The following is a 17,875-nucleotide window of genomic DNA, read 5'->3' on the forward strand; positions in this document are numbered from 1 at the left end:
GGGCTCTGTTTTCCCCTGCTGGACTTGCCAGTTCCTCAAAGGACACTGGCTCTGCATGGCTCTTCTCCTTGTGTTTGGGTGGAAGGATGGAGAGCATACCCAAGACTCGGAGAAAGCTATTAGTCTAAAGTGGAAAATGTTCTGAGTGTGAGGGGGAAAACCTGAGCCAAACCGCTTTGATGAGACAGACAGAAGTCTATACCTTCGAGTAGCCTCCATTTGTCTCTTGTTTGAATGTGTTTTAGGCAGGCTAAGCTGTGGTGTTGCAGAATAACCCTTGAGTGAAATACCACTGTGAGGTTTGGGGTGATGTCTCTCTGAAGATCAGTTTCAATCTTCCAGCCCATTTCAGCTTCATTTTGTGATCTGGAGGCTACCTTAGGCAGTGAGATGGCTGCTCTTCTCACTTTGAAGTTTCCTGAACACTTGAAATTACTTGATATGACAAACTACTAGAGTCAAATTTATTAGGCTTTCTTTGTGTTTGTTCATCCTCACATGGAAAGCTGTCTGGTTTATATTTTTAACTAATGTATGTAATCATAATGAAAAGATGTTGGACTGGCTCTACAGGGCTCGTGCCCATCTGTGCTCACTGTGGCCCCTTGTGAGAAGGCTGGAGACTAACAGGGCTTGGATCTAGGCTTGGACCCTCCCTCAGGTGCCTTCCAGCTCATAAATCATGCATCATAAAAGCAGTATTATGAAGGCTATAAAAAGTTCATATATTAGATCCTCTACTTGCTATTAAACCAGTTGAATTTCCTTTTTTTATGTTGTCATTGTTGAAAGTCTTTTAGAAGGGACTTCTTGGGCAACAGAACTTTTCAAAAAGTCCAGCATTATTTTGATCGTACTTTTATAGCATTAGAAATGAGTTCTGTGCTCAAGCAGGCCTGGGAAATGAAGATGATATAACCCACCAGGCAAAGGTACAGGAAAAGAATTTGGGGAACAAATCCTGTGTGGTTTTGTCTGCTGGGAGTTTTTGTTTGTTTGTTTTTAATTGGGGGTTGGGTTTTGTTCCCTTTTGTCCAAACTACTTTTATGCTCTTCTGTCTTTCAATTGTGTGAGTCTATAAAATACAGCTTGGGGAATCATGCTGACGGTTGAACGAATGCTAACTGTAGGATGTTGGAGTAAACTGCCATTGATGCCTTCAATGAAATGCCTTCAAGAAAAATCAGCCCTCTTCTATGTTGTGGGGTTTGGCCCAGTTGGAGAAGTGTAATTGAATAAAAACAAAATTTTGCTTCGTGAATATTCTCACCTGTGGCCTGAAACGGCCTTGTCCAGAAAAAATAGGGTTAAATACAGCTCCTCTGTAAGGCCCGTGGTTAATTGTGCAATTGTGGTTTTGTTCAATTCACAGAAGAGGGCAGAACTGAAAATGTAATTTTTAAAGGCACTGTTTTGGTGTTTCTGGTTAGCACTTGATTTTTTTTTGTTGTTTTTTTCCACTAAGACAGTGCTTCTTTGACTTTTTAGTAAAACTGAGGTAGTGGGAGGAGACCTGAGTATGTGAGGGGTTCACATTCAGGTTCCCACCATTTTTCTGTGTATTAACATCAAGAGAGAAGAAACGGCTTCTGTTGCACTGAACCTGTGTATCAGCTCAGGAAGATTTTCGGGTTTTTAAAACATCAGGTGCTTTTCAGTTTTATTCATCATCAAAATTGCTGTGTATCTTCCCAAGCTGCATAAGGATTTTCATCGCTTTGTCTTGGTATAAAAATACAACCAACTGGAGATGCTCCAGAGTTAACAGTGAATTTCACACAGGAGCCTGTGTATAAAATCCTGATTTAGAAAGAAACGTATTCTTAGCTGCAGGTCAAAGACAGGACTTTAAGTGTATTATTTGAATGCAAGTTCACATTGAAAAGCAGTGAATTGAAAGTAACACCTTGCTCAAAAGACCTGTGCTTTTTTATGCTAAAAAATTGGACTACTGTAACAGCCTGTAAAATCAACACAGCTGGGCTCTCTTCCTTCTTTCTCTTCATTTCATTTTCATTTAATTTCATTTCATTTCTCAAATTACAAGCATGCTTAGAGAGGCTGCTCTCACTTACTTATATAACAGGCAAAATTTAGACAAATGGAGTTATATATAAAAACACTTTAGGCCAAAAAAGAAGTGGCCCTGGTGGCAATAAATGGGAAGAAAACAGACCAGTTCAACTTCCAGATCTTGTAGTCTGGGTTTGCAGCCATGTACGACAGGAGCAGACTGAGCCTTGAGACCAGTAGCTCACAGTGGGTCCCACCACTGCCCGTTATTGAGGCTGATTTTCATAGACTGACTTCTGTTTCCTTCATTGAGACAATGACATCAATTTCTTTCTGTAAGTGAAGTCTCTCCCTGCTTGAGTGTGCTGGGACTCTACCCCTGACTGAGCACTGACATGAAGGAATTTTGTCTCCCTGATCCTGGCAAATCGAACTCTTCCCTAACCCTTGCAGATGGGAGTCCCCACACACTTTCCATCTCTGCCTCCTGCGTACATGCTCTTATTCCCTTGAATATTAGAATATGACCTTTTCCAAGTGATAAATGAGTTAAAAGTCGAAGGTACTGCTTCATTAATAATCCTAGCCTTGTGTGATGGGTCACAGTTGCTGCTGCTGAGTAATTTTTAGGCAGCTAGTGTAGGTAGAAGAGAATTATATACTGCTGTCAAACTGGGAAATTAAAATGTACTTTCAAATCATACACTTCCCTTGTACAGTTTATTTGGTAAAACATGTTCTTTCTCATACGCATATTTTGTATGCAAAGTAATGTGAAAGGTGCAAAGAAGAAAGGTTAACCCATATTGAAAATCTGTAAGTTTCTAAATGATCGAGGCAGTAACAAATAATGTTTAGAAAATCTACTGTTTTGGAAAACTCTTCCTCTTGCTGCTTTACAGAAAGCAGCGAAGATGATGATAAAAATCTTTCTTTGCCTTAGCTGTGGTCATAGTTTTAGTACTAAGAGGTTTTAAAATGTTAATGTATTAGGCCCACTATAAGATATGTGCAGCTGCCTACTTGCACAGTCAATCATTTCTATGGAAATCGATGGACAGCAAATTGTATTTTCAAAACGGTACCCCTTTCTTTCTAATTTCCCACCGAGAGAAGGTAATTTCTTTTCACATTTTGAATAAAGGGAATACCTGCCCCAGAAACTTGACTACCAGCAGTCTTACACTATTTTCACAGCTGTTTTAGAATGGCAAAGAAAATTATTTCTTTCTGTGAATGTGTTTCTGGCTATGAGCACCAACCACTCCTAGATAAGGGTTCAAGAAATTGTTAGCTTAAATTGCAACAAAGAAACCTTTAGATTAGATTCACAGCCGAACTTTGAAATAGCATTAGGATGGTGACAATCCAGAAGTGCTGACCTGAAGGGTTCAGGCAAGCCCAGAGATGTTTTGAGACAGGTACAGTACAGGCTAGAAGGATTTCTCTAAGGAATGAGCTGGATAGAGCTGGTCCAGTCTTCCAGATGGGAGAAAGGAGAATATCAGCCACTCCCTAATCTTCTGTGATGCAGGGCTTGCTTTCTTAATTCCCCTGCTCCAAGAAAGAGCAAGAAGACGTGCACAAGGATTTCATACATGTGTTATGTTATGTCTTTGATAGAAATACAATGATGTAGAAACACAGTTCAATACATTCAGTCTTTCTCTAAATCTCGTATTTGAATGGGTTCTTTTGATTTTCATGGGCAAAGCCTGTTTTAAAATTGCAGGAGAAAACCACAATGATTCCTCAGCAAAGGTAATCAGGGAAGTTTTTTGCTCAGGAATTGCTGGTACCCAAGGTACTCCCTTGGACTTCTCTTCTGGGCAGCATGTCCTCCATGAAGGAGCAAAAACTGCTGTCCCTCGTAGCAAGCAGTCTGTAATGCTTACAGGAGGGAGGATTCAGTGCTGTCCCAGGCCGGCCAAGCTGCCCAAAGCAGAGGAGCTCCAACAGTGACCTTCTGCAGAGTCAGACTTTTGGCTGGATACTGCCTTTTAACTGCCAAGATACCTTCTAAGTTAGAAAGGTTATGAATAGTTATTTCTGTATTTGCTCTTAGCAACACCTTTCTGTGTTGCATACAGGTAAAACCTTATAAAATGAAGGCCTTGTTGCCTTTGGAAAATCATGGCTCAGGCCTATTCTGCTAGAGAAGGACTGTGGGAAAGAGGCATAGCTGAATTAGAGGTAGAAAAACATGCTGCATGATTACTGTGTGTTCACCCAGTGGTGTGTGATGATTGGCTGAATTAAGCTTGTGCTTTAAAACTACGTAAACAGCTAAGAAACTATACAAGATGCTGAGTGGTATTAAAGATAAGCTTTTTGCCTTCTGAATGGAGTTGGTGTGTGTGATTCGTGAGTGTCGCATCTGTCTCAACTGTGACATTTCTGATCACGCATGTAAAAGGAAAACTGGTGCAGCTATGACAAAAGCTGATGTTAAATGGCCTTCCTGTGATCTGGTCAGTTTTTCTCTGGCAAGCCTTTCACATTTTGTAGATACCGTCAAGGTTAATGCTTCTTTTGGTGTGAGTCTGTCACTTTGCTAATGCTGGTTCCTTAATCTAACTTTTTTCCCCCTCCTCTTTAAAGGGAAGAAAAATATGGAACAGGTTTGCATTCACTGGAAAAACATTGTCCTTCTCCTTATGGCACCATCCCTGCCATGTCAGTGTCCTAGCAAGGGGCATTCTCCCACTGCTGGCAGTCCCATTGCATAGCACAAGGCTTAAACACAGGACACGATGCAATAACCCTTTTCAGGTGTGTTTTCTTACGGAATTCCTTTGCAGCAAAATAGTAGAAGATGGCATCGAGGCAGCAGTTCAGGTTGGCAAATGTCATCGACACCTGGAGGAAGAGGCTGATGGTCTGTTTCAGACTGCAGTCCACGATCACGTGCTGCCTCACCAGGCACTGGAGGCAGATCCCAAGGTGGACGGGTGTGAAGCACACCAAAAACACCACAAGGTTGATGACGATTACTCGTAAGGAGCCACTTTCTTCTACCTTCTTTTTGACTTGACTTTTGTGATTCAGAAGAATCCAGATGGTTTGAGCAGAGCAGAAAACCATCACTGCGAGTGGGATCAGAAATCCAAATATTTCCACAGAAACAATTAATGGGACACTCCACGTCTCGTCTGACATGTTGTGAAAGCATGTAATAAGATCCTTCTTGTGAAACACGTATATAGGGGTGCTGCAGATCCAAGCTACTGCCCAGATGAAGCAGCAAATCAAGACAGCACACCTGGGGGACTGGTTAGCTCGACCTTCAAAGGGGTGCTTTATGCACCTGTACCTGTCGACAGTGATGCAGACAATGATGAAGATGCTGGTGTAGGTGTTGACATAATAAGGAGCCTGTATGAAGGAGCACAGCAGCCCAGGCACCGTGGTGGCAGAGGAGTACAGCTTCAGCGGCAGCGAGAGCAGCAGCAGGACATCTGCGAGCGCCAGGCTGATCATGTACACGGAGGTTTTGGTCTGCTTCCTCCAAAAGCAGCAGAACACAAACAGGGCCACGGTGTTGAGAACCAGCCCGAGGATGAAGGTGGGGATGGAGATCCCCAGCTGCATGGTCCTTGCCAAGCTGTCGATGGCTGTAAAATTGCAATTCTCGCTGTTGTTGGTCATTTCTCCACTGAAATGACAAAGACAGCGTGTTGGAAATGTATAAGGGTCACAGTTAATGACGTGATAAAGCCAAACCAAGATACTTTCAAACACAGTTCTAGAATTCTTCGGTTTTGAGCTGGACACTTGGTCAGCCTTTGTCTATTACGGAAAGTGAAACCTTTCAAGCACAGAGCTTTCTATTCCCACTTTGAGTGCTTTGATATGTTACAAGAAAGTCTGATTCTCAGGGGAAGGTAGTCAGCATCCACTGATTACCATCCCATATAAGAGAATCCCATTCAGATATTGAAGAGACTGACTCCTTCAAAAACATATTTTCAAAAACTCTAAAGACTACTGGCTATCTCTAATAATTTGTACAACTGTTGGAATTTCCCTAACACTTATGCTTAGTTTTGTTGCTACACAGAAATGAATGAAATTATTATTCCATATTAAGGCATGTTGATCTGATAGCTGGAATTTTACTCTTATACCTGAATCTCCATGCAGCAGTAGCTTTTTGCTGATGTGCTTTTACTGCACCCACATTTATATGATATTTTCATTTCATACAGTGCTTATATCCAATGCAGTATTTTAAAAGGTCAACTTAAGAAGACTGATCTTTTATCTAGGTGCAAAATGAGTAAGTGTGTTTTTTCACTTATGTTTATCTTTCAGCATTCTTTAAATTTGGGGTTTGCACTTTAAATTTTAACTGATTATCTTAGATAATCCAGCAAAGATTAGCAAATGGAAGCCATGACATCTTCATAATGCAATTCTTAAAAAAAAATTAATTTGTCTTGAATAATTGTTATCACTGTTCTTAAAAATATATGTATGCTTTAACGAACTATGCCTTAAAAGTGCTTTTTTATAACCTCTTTAAATCAAAATCACAGAAAGTCCTAATAAAGCAGAAGAAATTGGTAGTTAAAGTTCCCAGTCCAGTTCAGCCAACCAAGTAGCTCAAAAGAAATTTTAGGAGTAAGTGAAGATGTTTTAAGAAGATTTTGATCAAGAGGAGAATCTTTGCTTTGGAAGATGTAAAGTACAGCTCTTAAGCACTGCCAAATGGAGCCAAATTTTGCTAAAGAAGCCAAAAACCAATTAGTGAAAGGTTTTTTTCTCTTTGTGTGGCTAAAATAAAATATTTAAAATAATAGAAAAACAGAGAACAAATAGATCTGCTAAAAATTAACTGAGGAGATAGATAGCCTTGCATTTTGCTGACTCTTACACCACTAATTTGATGGGAATGCTGACATTGTGCTGGAGGTCAGAGGTAGGATGACTTGTGGGAATCAGTGAGTAATAATGGAAATAACTGTATCTGAACACAGAATGCACTCAGAGCTTAACATGCTCATATTAGTGAAACAGTTATTTTCCCGCTCAGACTACAGAAAGAATAGGCACATAAAGCTGAAGGTCCAGCCCAGTAATTGTTATGAAGTATGGATATTATTAGTGTGGCTGGAAAAAGGTTCAGTCTAGTCTGTCTGTTGAAGGAAAGAGTGTCAAATTTGATTAAAGCAATTCTGTAACTGTTGAGTCTAAGCTTCACACAGATTTTTAAAGAAAACTGCTAAATAAGTCTTCGATAGCTCTTACCAGACACTTATCTTTGATGAAGTATCTGCTTTTTCATATAAGGGAAAGGCTGAGGATTTCAGACACTTGCATTTTAGCAAAGTGTACTAGAAACAACTGAATAGCACTAGAAAAAACAGGATTTAGAACAAGGCTGTTCAGTAAGTGGGGAAATGATCGCCTGGAAGCTGATGAGGACTACAGACAGACTGGATGGGGGTTACTAAGGGGATGCACAAATTCACCCAGACTGTCCTTGGCTGTGTTTCCCCCAGTGACCCCACTGTAAGAGTGAGGGTGACCTCTGGGGAGGTGCTGTCGGTCAGGGGCTGGGTACCACTGCTACCTGCAGAGAACTGGACAGAGCCACATGAGCTGGGCTGTCACAGTGTTGTGAACTTAGGAAACAGCAAAAGAAAAGCTGGATGTTATCAGTGGATTTATCTGTCAGAAATGAGAACAAAGAGAAAACCTTGGTTTGGTCATCAAGATGAGGTTAAATCAATCCATTTGAGCCAGCAATATATGGCAGCTACTTAGAAAATCATGTGTTTGTGGTATGTGAGAGAATCACACAGAACAGGGAGCTGAGTTGGTGCCATGTGTACAAAGGATCATTGTAGGCAGATGCTGCTGTCACCGGAGGGCAGGACAGGGAAGGGGACACGGGAACACGAGCTTTGGTGTGAGCATGGGCACCCATGCAAGGGCACCCATCTACCTGGGGAAAAAATCAGGCAACATGAAACATTTTGGGGTAGTGACAACACTTGTCAATCCAGCACTTTGCAAATGTATCAGAAAATTGTGCATGATGACTCTTTAAAGCCTCAGGTTTGGTGCTACTTTTATCATATCTCTAGCTCACTGAATGCATTTTCTTTAGAATTCATTGGTACCAAATTGCATGTAACATTACTCCACAAAATTATAAATTTCAAGAAAAGACAACCTTTAAATTGATAATTGTCTGATTGTCAAAAACATGATGGTTTTTATCATTTTAGTCTCTCAAATTTAAAATTTACATCTTGAGTAATCCATGGGAATTGTTTGCAACTGTTCTAGACTAAGTAATGTTTGCTCAGAGTTAAATGAAGAATCATTTTCATTGACAAATAACCTTGTAGTCATTTCATAAGCATCATCTTTACTGCATTGTCCAAATTATTAGTAAAAATACTGATAATACTCATCCTGAAAGATACTGAACTGTACCAGAGACATCTTTCCTATATAGTAGACACTGATTGGTATCTCGGGGGGTACTCACTAATCATATAGAAGTTTTTTTTTAGATGATTCATACTGATCATATTTCCTTTGCTTATGAGAATTTCTTTAGTGTGTGAAACCTGTTTCGCCCTCCTACACCCCGTCTCCCATTGCTGACAGTGTCACTGAGGTAGTCAAATTACTTCTATTTCAGTCATTCTCAGATTAATCTGTGCAGATTTTACCTACCACTGAGTTGAGTTCTGCGTGCTTGCAAACAGATTCTTTGGTGGGTGATTCCAATGTTTCTTTCAAATACTAAAGCTGGGATTAGGGATCTAGTTTTCCCAACTCCTTCCTTTCCACCTTCTTAAGAGAGGTACCGCGTTTGCTCTTTTCCAGTCTTCTGAGGAAAATTTCTCTGTCCTCAAAAAGTTTTTTGAAGGAATCTCCTGTGGCTTTAGGATTGTTTCAGACAACTCCTAGAAACCAAAAGACAATATAAGAATCTGTGATTTACAGTACTCAAGAGAGTGTGTCTTAGCTGGTCCAGCCTCTGTGTCATCGCTGCTTCATTTGTTTCCAGTTTCTCCTGCTGAGGATTTTCCACTTCCTATGAACTCGTTAAACATTAATTGGGTTTACCCATAGCAGGAGCTTGTGGTTTAGTGAGCAGCAAAGGTGTTCTGACCTAGGAAATGAACAGCAAGGTTTTACAGTAATAGCTCCGCTGTTTTTTTGCAGTTTTTTTGCAGTACAGCAGAATTCACGAATAGTTTCCTCTTTGCAGCTTGGATCTGAGTTCATCTGGCTCTAGTTGGGGTTCACACAAATCTGTATGAGAGCACAGATGAGGGATGTTACATTAAGGGTATTCTTATCCATGAACGCTTCATTAGCAAAAACATGGTTTTTTTATATCTATTTCCTAGAACATTATTCATGGTAGATATAAGTCATTCTCTCGTGGATGTACTTGAGAAGAGTAAGACGGCTTAGTGCAATGATGAGCAGCAGGTCCCACAGCTGCCATATATTTCATCTGTAGCTGGATAATTTCTTACCATTTTTTTCTAAGTATTTTGATTACAACAGAATAGATTTATATTTATCACTAAAGCAGAAATCTTTCTTTCTGCTCTAAGCTAAGCAACACTACATGTTTGATCTTATTGTTTGAGCTTTATAAGTAATAATCATCTAACCAGACTAAAAATAGTGTCTACAATCAATGTTGCTATTAAATTGTCGGAAAAATAAAAGTCAATAACTAAAATAGGAATTACTTTACCTGAGCCCCAGCAAGCAGATCAGCAGCATTGCTTCAGTCCAGGTTGTTCTACAGAGCTTGAGAATGTTGTCTTACAGACCATGCCTTACAAGTGTTGTAAGTGGCATAACCAACCACATCCTTCTTTTCTTCTCTTTTTTTCTCTTTTTTTTTTCCCTGTCTCAAGATACACTCTGTACTTACTTATATAGGCAAGTGAAGGTGGAAAAAGTGTAAAGATTTGAATCCTCCACTGTTTTCAGTCAGTAGTCAAAATAGGGTGGGGAGCAATTCGTCTCTGAAGTCAGGGGGTTCGGCGTGGCCTTTACCTGCTGTGATGCAGATGAGAGCTTTTGTGAGCTTGTGGTGGCTACCTCCAAATTTCCAATTATTCCTTGATCTGGGGAGGAGCTGGAAAGTGGGAAGTTGTAGGAAAGATTGTAATAAAAATAGGATTTCTTCCCCCAGTTTCTGCTCCATTTGCATACTGGAGATCAGTAGTCAAGTGCTCAGTGGCTTTTGAGAGATACAGCTACTTACACACACGCAGCTGTTAAACTATTTAAGGGGTATGTGCCAGTTTTAGCCAGTTCAGGTGTATGATTCATATCTTCAAGTTGGCAAACAAATGTTTATCTCTGGGAGGACTGAGGTGTATCAAGAAGCAACCTAGTGCCTTACATGTAAATTACACAGTAACCACAATACACTTTTCTTGAGATGAGCTTCCAAGGCTTTCTGGAACCTCTCTGGCTGAAGTGTGAAACTCACTTGCTAGTGCTGACAGCCCCTCTCCTTACGTGTGGATACACTGCAACCCTTTTGTAGAAAAATACAGGAAGAAATACAGCTCTAAGTGACAGTTTTCAAGCTGCAACCTGGCTTTGGAGGTAATTTTGTCTTTCTATAGAAAAAGTAGCATCAGCTTCGTACCACAGGACTAGGAGAAGAAAAAAATCTGCAATTTTCTTCCTGTCTCATCTAAAAATGAGGTTTGGAAAAAAAAAAAAAAGCAGAACCCTGAACAAAGTTTAGGTAAACCTCCTCAGAAAATGGTGAGGCAGAGGAAATGAAAGCAATATGATTCATAGCATTTGGGAAACACATTCTGGAATTGGGAGGTTTCAAGGGCTTTTCAACTTCTGTCTTTTCAGAACTGTGGTCTAGCTCCAGCTCAGCAACAGACTGAAATAAATCTGGAGTCAGAGAAAGAAACCTAAGAGTGCAACTACATATTAGCAGAAAAGAAACACCCTACAATTCCGAGTGACTTTTGAACAAGTTATTCTGTGTCATGTTGCACCTGAAATGGTTGAAATGGGTTTGCTTCTTTAATCTTCTTGCCACAGGCATGCTCCAGACTTAGCTTAAAAATGAATTTTAATACTTTGTGCTGCCTTCACTCCCAGCACTAGATTCATTCCTTGTGGCTCTATGAATTTCCCACTCAGTATCACTTGATGCATCAGACCTAGACAAAAAAATCAGCATTTCTGCGCACATCAACCGCATGTTTGCTAAGCTGGCAATTTTTTTGTGATACATGTGGGTTCATTGCTCGTAGGTGAGCATGTAATTTGTTGGTGTGCACATAAATCTTCCTTTTTCAGGTTGGTCTTTTTGGCCTAAATGAGGACAACTTCCATCTAGAGGATATTTAATGAGAGCAAGTTGTGAATGACTCAGTCCCAGGCTGGCAGATACATTATTGGCTGAGAAATTTGGGCTTGTTTCTCCCCGTCCTTGGTGATTGCTTTTGAAGTTTCTCAGGTGCTATACATGAATATGCTCAGCAGGAATTACTTCAGTGAATCCTTTGTGCTTCAGTGCCTTATCACCCAGCACTGCTGCTTGATAAATGCTGTATTTTGGGCATTCAGGTGGCTGCATGGCTCTGAAGTTTTCAATGGGAAGGAGAAGGCCTTCAGGTTTTTAAGTAACCACTAAAATGTTCTGAGTGTATCTTTTTTGTGCTACCTAGAGACAGGAATCTTAACAACTTTATCTGTTTCCCAGTATTGTGTTCATTTAGCAAATAAATAGTGGCTGGAGGAGCCATAATCCAACCGAAAGGAAGTGTATGACCAAAAAATTCATAATGTTTATGGCAAAGATGAGTAGGGTTTTCTGGTTGGTTGATTGGTTGGTTGATTGGTTGGTTGGTTGGTTGGTTGGTTGATTTTTTAATGTTTGCTGAACTTTCTCTACTTTTTATCCTCTTGGTGCCATAAGTGCTGCTCTTGCTAAGTCAGGCACCAGCATTTGCTGTTTTCAAGGAATCAAAATCTCTTTCAGAGGAAACATGTTCATACAGTGCAAAACCATATTCATTTGCATTATACCAGCATGAATTCTTCTGCTCTTTTTAAGTGGAAAATATATCATAGCAGCTTTGAGGTACAACTTTCACAAATGTCTAAATTACGTGTTTGCTTGTACTCAATGGCCAGAATGGAATGAGTTGGGCCTCAGACCTAGAATTAGGATGCTCAAATGTAAATTAATCAAAATTCAAAGGAAGGGTTCAGTGTATTTCTGGGCCATTCTGAATGAATGTGTTATTTGTTCTCCCAGACAGCTCTAAAATATCATCTCAGATAACAAGACTTAATCATCCAGAGTAAAATGAGTCAGGAAAAGACATTGCTCAACAGACAACTAGGAGGTGAATAACAAACTGTCCTTGTGAAGAGTGCTGGGTGCAGTGGGGAATTAGAAAGCTGATGAACTTAGGGGGAATTAGAAACCTAAGTCTTTTATGCTGTGCTGTGAATGGTTTCTGATATTTTGGTGTGTTTTTCAAGGTTTCAAAGACTGCATGGCCATAGTGAGTTAAGCTAACAAGTCTTGTTCTAAGCAGGCTACCACAGCTTGCTACCCCAAAAGGAATTTGCTGCCTTCTTTCAAGAGTGGAGATCCTGGAGACTTTATCTAACTCCAGCGGAGCAGCAGAAAAGCCCTGGAAAGGAGAACTATGCCAAGAGCTCTTGATGTTCTCACCTACCTGAAGATGTACTATGATGCTCTTTCTGTCTAAAGAACAAGTAAATAAAAGAACAAGCTTAGTTTTCATTGGTGGCTTAAAAATAGTTGTTTGTACTTGGGTTGGAGTACAGTGTTTTGTTTATCTGGAAACCTTCCACTTCAGACTAGTGCTCTTTGGGTTGCTCAGTACCTCTTCCTCATCTTCATAAGCAGTCAAAGCCTGACAAACAGTGAGCTATCTTAACTGTGCAGCTGGGAGCTTTGAATAGCTAAGGTGTTGTGTTTATTCTCATGAAGCCAGTTTTTTGAGTTCAGGAGACTGCAAAACTTAAAACCAGAAAACCTGGGAACTGCTGTATTTTATCGGGAACAGCTGCACTCAGCGTCCTCAAGATGAGGCAAAGACTTAAAGGCAGCCCAGATGGAGCAAATATAGTATAGTATAGTTTTTTTGGAGCTGGCCAGCTATGAGGGTAGACTTATTTTTACAATTGAGAAATCTTACAAAGGCTTGTCAGGGTTGTGTGATGAGAGGAAAGGAACTGGGCTGTCTGGTGAACAGCCAGTCTCACTCTTATGTAGCTGAGTGAGCAAAATCAGGGGAGTAACACTTTGAAGTGCAGAATATCTTCAGCTGTGTCTGACTCAGAAATTCACCATCTGAACACCAAGCATGCAGGATGCCATCTCCTTAGTGACTTCAGATACCCACAGTCTACAGCTGATGTTCTAATTTTCCACAGTTCAGTTTGGTCTTCCACAGCCAAAAAGGCCAGTTAGACATGGACAGTGCCAGTGAGGACATGTTCTTCATGGCCAGTCCATTCCTCCTCTAGGCAGGGTCAGAATAGCTTGTGTGTGGCCAAAAGCAGTTCTGGTTGTGGGCTTAGCAATAGGCTATAAATTTTTCTTGGGTATTTGTAGGAAGGAGCAGCCAGTCAAGCTGCAAGTTCAGCTTTAGTGAAACTGTGTAAGAATAGACACAGAGCTTCCTGCACCCATGAGCTTTGCAGTCTGCCCTCCAAGGTTCACAGCACACTGATCTGTGCCAGCTGGCAGATCAGGGGGCTCTGTGGTTGTTCAGCAGAGCTGGGCTGGTGCTGGTGAAGATACCATGCTCACTGAGCCATGGCACTGCCAGGGGAAATGGTAGGTGTGCACAAAGCCAAGGCTTCAAATGAAACCGCCAGTTAATTTCACAATCAACCAGTAGAAGGAACTAATGGTTAGGAGTGGTGTGGATATAAACCCAGCACCTGTGCAGAAGACCACACAGCTCCTAGCAGGCCTCCTGAGAACTCAGGCTTCTGCGGGAGCAGTTAAACAGGCTATTTATCTGCTCTGCCTCACCACTCCAGTGCCAGTGTGTGGTTATTGCACACTATTCTTTTTCCTGACACAGGCAGTGATCAGATCAGTCATGTAATGCTCACCCATCTTCACCATATAAACTCTGATAAGTGATGTTATCTAGATTTTCTTCCATAGAAAACATTTTCTTCTCAGCCTTTGCAGTGCAGTAGGTAATGAAACACAAAACAAAAATTATTTCCTTTGCATTTTCATTCCACCATGTATTACCTGAGCACTGTAGACTGGACCATCAGTACAAGTTACCAGCCATCACTGCAGGCTGGCACAGAGGGATGCCAGTGCAGGAAAGGAGCAGCAGCTGCAGGGCACTCTTGTGCCTTGCACAGTCATTCCTATACTTCCCACAGACAGCCCGGCACCAGGGGTAGGAGCTGCCTCCTCTGCAGGGTTTATGCTCTCTTGATGCTACTACTCTGAAAGACTCAGTTCTGTTGAATGGCTTGATCTGAAAAGGAGCTGACTTGTGTGTAATGAAACGACATTTTTTTTCCTTTTCCTTTAGCTTGTCCTCATCCACCCCTCCTCAGTGTAGGGACTGGCTTTTCTGAAAAGAAAGCCCTACTCACTCAAGCCTATGACTGCAATGGATAAGCGTCAAATGAAGATCACGGATTGGCTTAAAAGGAACATTTTCCAGACCTGAGATGTGCCCTGTTTCATTAATGCATGTCATCTTTGCACTCGGAGCCTTTCCAATTTTAGCTCATGTGCTGCCAAGCACATTTAGTTGTTTTAGGAGTAGTGCACCAATAAGGCGCATCTCAAAGCATGTCTCAAGGATTGCAGAGAAGTTCTGGCCTCTCGCAGCATAACCAAAATGGTTTCTGTCCCAGGGATAAGGCTGTTGGAACTGCCAGCTGAGGATTGTTTCTCACACTGATTTTGTCTCACCTGGGCGATGGCAGTTACCGCACCCATGGCTCTCCTGTTTGCCTGGCTTGCTTTTCCCTGTGGTTTCTGCAGACAATGGCATTCCTCCACCACAGCCCAAGTGTACTGCTAGGGTGTGCATGTCGATGTCTCCAGCCTGTGTCCCCTAACACTGAGATGTGAGGGTGTGAGAACTGCTGTCAACATCGCTGCTGTCATAAGTGTCCAGACAGGTCCCACCAAAGTCCCAATTTGAACCACAGAGTGACTTATCATGGAGATGCAGTGAGTGTGGCTGAGAAATAGGGAAAAATGGTTCAAGAAAATGCTGGGAGGGATCCCCGGATCTACTTCAGCGTCACAGTTTTGAGTGGTGCTGGCGGAGGAACTGCTGCTCGACAGTGCCATCTTTGGGTAGTTCATGCCTATGTTGGGCAGGAGGCATCAGCGTGGAACTGGACTTTTCCTTTGTGGGGTGCTCTCTCCCCCATGTGTATATCTGAAAAAACGTGCATGTATGCATTTGCGTGCACATCACTATCATAATGACTTATTAACAGTTGTTGCATTGCACATGTGGGTTACAGCATGAGCTTCATTTTGTTCTCATCTCTCCTAATCTGTCCTGGCTGAACACTTTTTATTTCAGTAAGATAGCCACCCTTTGAGACCTTTGAGAGAGAGAACTTTGTTTTGTGCTGCTGAAGAAAATGTCCTTTTGTGAAGACGTGACTTTGTCTGTTCTCCTTTGGAAAGGGCAACTGAGCAAATTTCCTTATTTTTTCCACTGCAGAAGTGGTCTTTGCATTGAAGAGAATTGGCCATCCTTAAATCTGGCATCTGAAAAGAACAGTGATGGGTGTAAGTTCAATCAGTTATAGCTTGTTTCTCCTATGCATGTAGGCTATCTGCCCTTGCTATCAGCATATGATTAATATTTAAAATATAACCAATTTGTCTTGGTCTCAGGGTCTTGGATGCTGCATGGTGGGGATGGTGCAATGTGCTGCCAGCCCAGCTTACTCCCCAGGGAGAAAAGCACTCTGGCTTGTTTCTCTGAGAGTGGAACTCATCCTCCTTTGTGCGCAGAGAGGTTGTGGTGTTTGAGCCTAATGGTGGTGAGATACTTAATTCCTTCTGATGTGTAATGTTAGTCTAGCTGAGTCAATATGGCTGGCTTTGTTCTGGCAGCCTGGCATGACCCAGTGTCTTCACACACAAGTTTGACTGAGTGACTTTGGAAATAAAAACTGCACTTCATTTGCATATAATCATACCACTTACACTGATAATCTTCTAGCTTTGCACTTCAAGTGTGAGTGCTAGACATTTATTTGAAATGCTGGAAAGTTCTCTTCCCTTTAGCAAAGGTGTATTCCTATAAACAGCTTGTAGAGAAAAGCCACATAACATAAACAGGCTCAAAAAAGCAATTTGCAGGAAAGTGAAAAACCTCAAAGAGATGAAAACCTTTCAAATGAACTACAGCTAGAGTGGTGGAAACTATCACATAATCAGTGCAAACTATTTTTGGTTTGGTTTTTTTTTTTTTTTAAACAAAGAGAAAAGCTAAGATTTAAAAAAAAGCCTTAAGGGACAGAAGTTTTTCTTACTGAAATATCAGCCTGAGATGACAACTTCTGAATTTCAATGGACACTGTCTCCAAAAGATCCAGCAATTATTTGAAGCTCAGAGTGGTCCACCCTGCCTGCAGACATAGGTAATGTGCGTGTGTGTGTGTGTGTGTCTGTCTGTGGCAGCCAGGATGCTCTGCACTTTAAAAATGCACTTTTATCACTTTGCATCCAGCTGGGGGTGTGCTGATCTGTGCCAGGGGAGGAAGCTGGACACCAGCATGGCTGTCCTCCAGGACGACTCTTGGCATATGTCACGTAGGGGTCTGTTGTGCTGGAGTGTCATGGGCATGGGGGCCTTGGAGGAGCCAGATAGAGGCCCTGAATGTGTGCTGGCTAGCCAGCTCTCTCCAGGATGCATTGCCTTCATTTCTTGTGCTAAAAATCAGGATTGTCCTAAGAGACTGAACGCCTCCCCTGTTTGGGGTAGGATGAAGGTGTGTGAGCAGCCTCTGCTAAAAAACCCATTGTGCTGTTATATTAGGCTGCTCTGAATAAACCCCATTTCTGCCTGTGTTGGGTGGGAAGAGTGATTGCTGAGACCAGGGTGGTTGTATAGGGATTGTATCAAGGAGGCCAAGAAATTTGTGAAGGTAGGTTATCGTGTGGGAATTAAATGGTAGGATTGCCTTGAAGTCTTGTGCTTTTGGACTCCTGCCTGACCCCAGGAAACACCTTACACACATGCACAAGTGTGACCTGTTTTGTTCCTGCAAACAGGGGCTTTGGCTGAGATGCTGGCCTTAGATTTCCTGGGCCAGAGGAAAATCATTTCACTGAGCCTAAACGTCCACTCAGAGAGCATACAGGTAAACAATGACAACTGGCCAGATGAGAATTGGATATTTCTCCAATTCCACCCTAAATCTGCAGTATTCCTCAATCAGCAAGCCTTTACCACCCCAGATCACAGAGAGAGGGTCATCTCCCAGCGTGAAAGAGCCAGGGTTCCCTGCAGGTGTGTAGTGGGTTGATGCTGGCTGGATGCCAGGCCCCCACCAAAGCCTCTCCCTCACTCCCCTCTGCAGCTGGACAGGGGAGAGAAAAAACAACAAAGGGTTGATGGGTTGAGGTGAGGACTGGGAGAGAGAGATCACTCACCAGATACCCTCACGGGCAAAACAGGCTTAAATTTCTAATATTAATTGACTTTATTACTAACAAAACAGAGCAGGATAATGAGAAGTAAAATTAAACCTTAAAACCACCATTGCTCCACCCCTCCCTCCTTCCCAGATCTAATTCCTGCCCCCAGTGGTGCAAGGAGACAGGGAATGGGGGTT

The 17,875-nt window shown here is 41.8% G+C and overlaps 1 protein-coding gene across 1 annotated transcript; it reads right to left on the reverse strand.

The window, feature by feature from the left end:
- Window positions 1–2,724: 2,724 nt before the first annotated feature.
- On the reverse strand, window positions 2,725–10,181 carry GPR55 (G protein-coupled receptor 55). Its single transcript, XM_010405435.4, has 3 exons — window positions 9,750–10,181; window positions 8,708–8,940; window positions 2,725–5,669 (listed from the first exon to the last, which is right to left on the reverse strand). The coding sequence occupies exon 3, from the start codon at window positions 5,660–5,662 to the stop codon at window positions 4,700–4,702; it is 963 nt and encodes a 320-aa protein (XP_010403737.1). The 5' UTR covers window positions 5,663–5,669; window positions 8,708–8,940; window positions 9,750–10,181; the 3' UTR covers window positions 2,725–4,699.
- Window positions 10,182–17,875: the final 7,694 nt, after the last annotated feature.

Source organism: Corvus cornix, chromosome 9 (assembly GCF_000738735.6).
Source record: "Corvus cornix cornix isolate S_Up_H32 chromosome 9, ASM73873v5, whole genome shotgun sequence".
Classification (NCBI taxonomy): domain Eukaryota; kingdom Metazoa; phylum Chordata; class Aves; order Passeriformes; family Corvidae; genus Corvus; species Corvus cornix.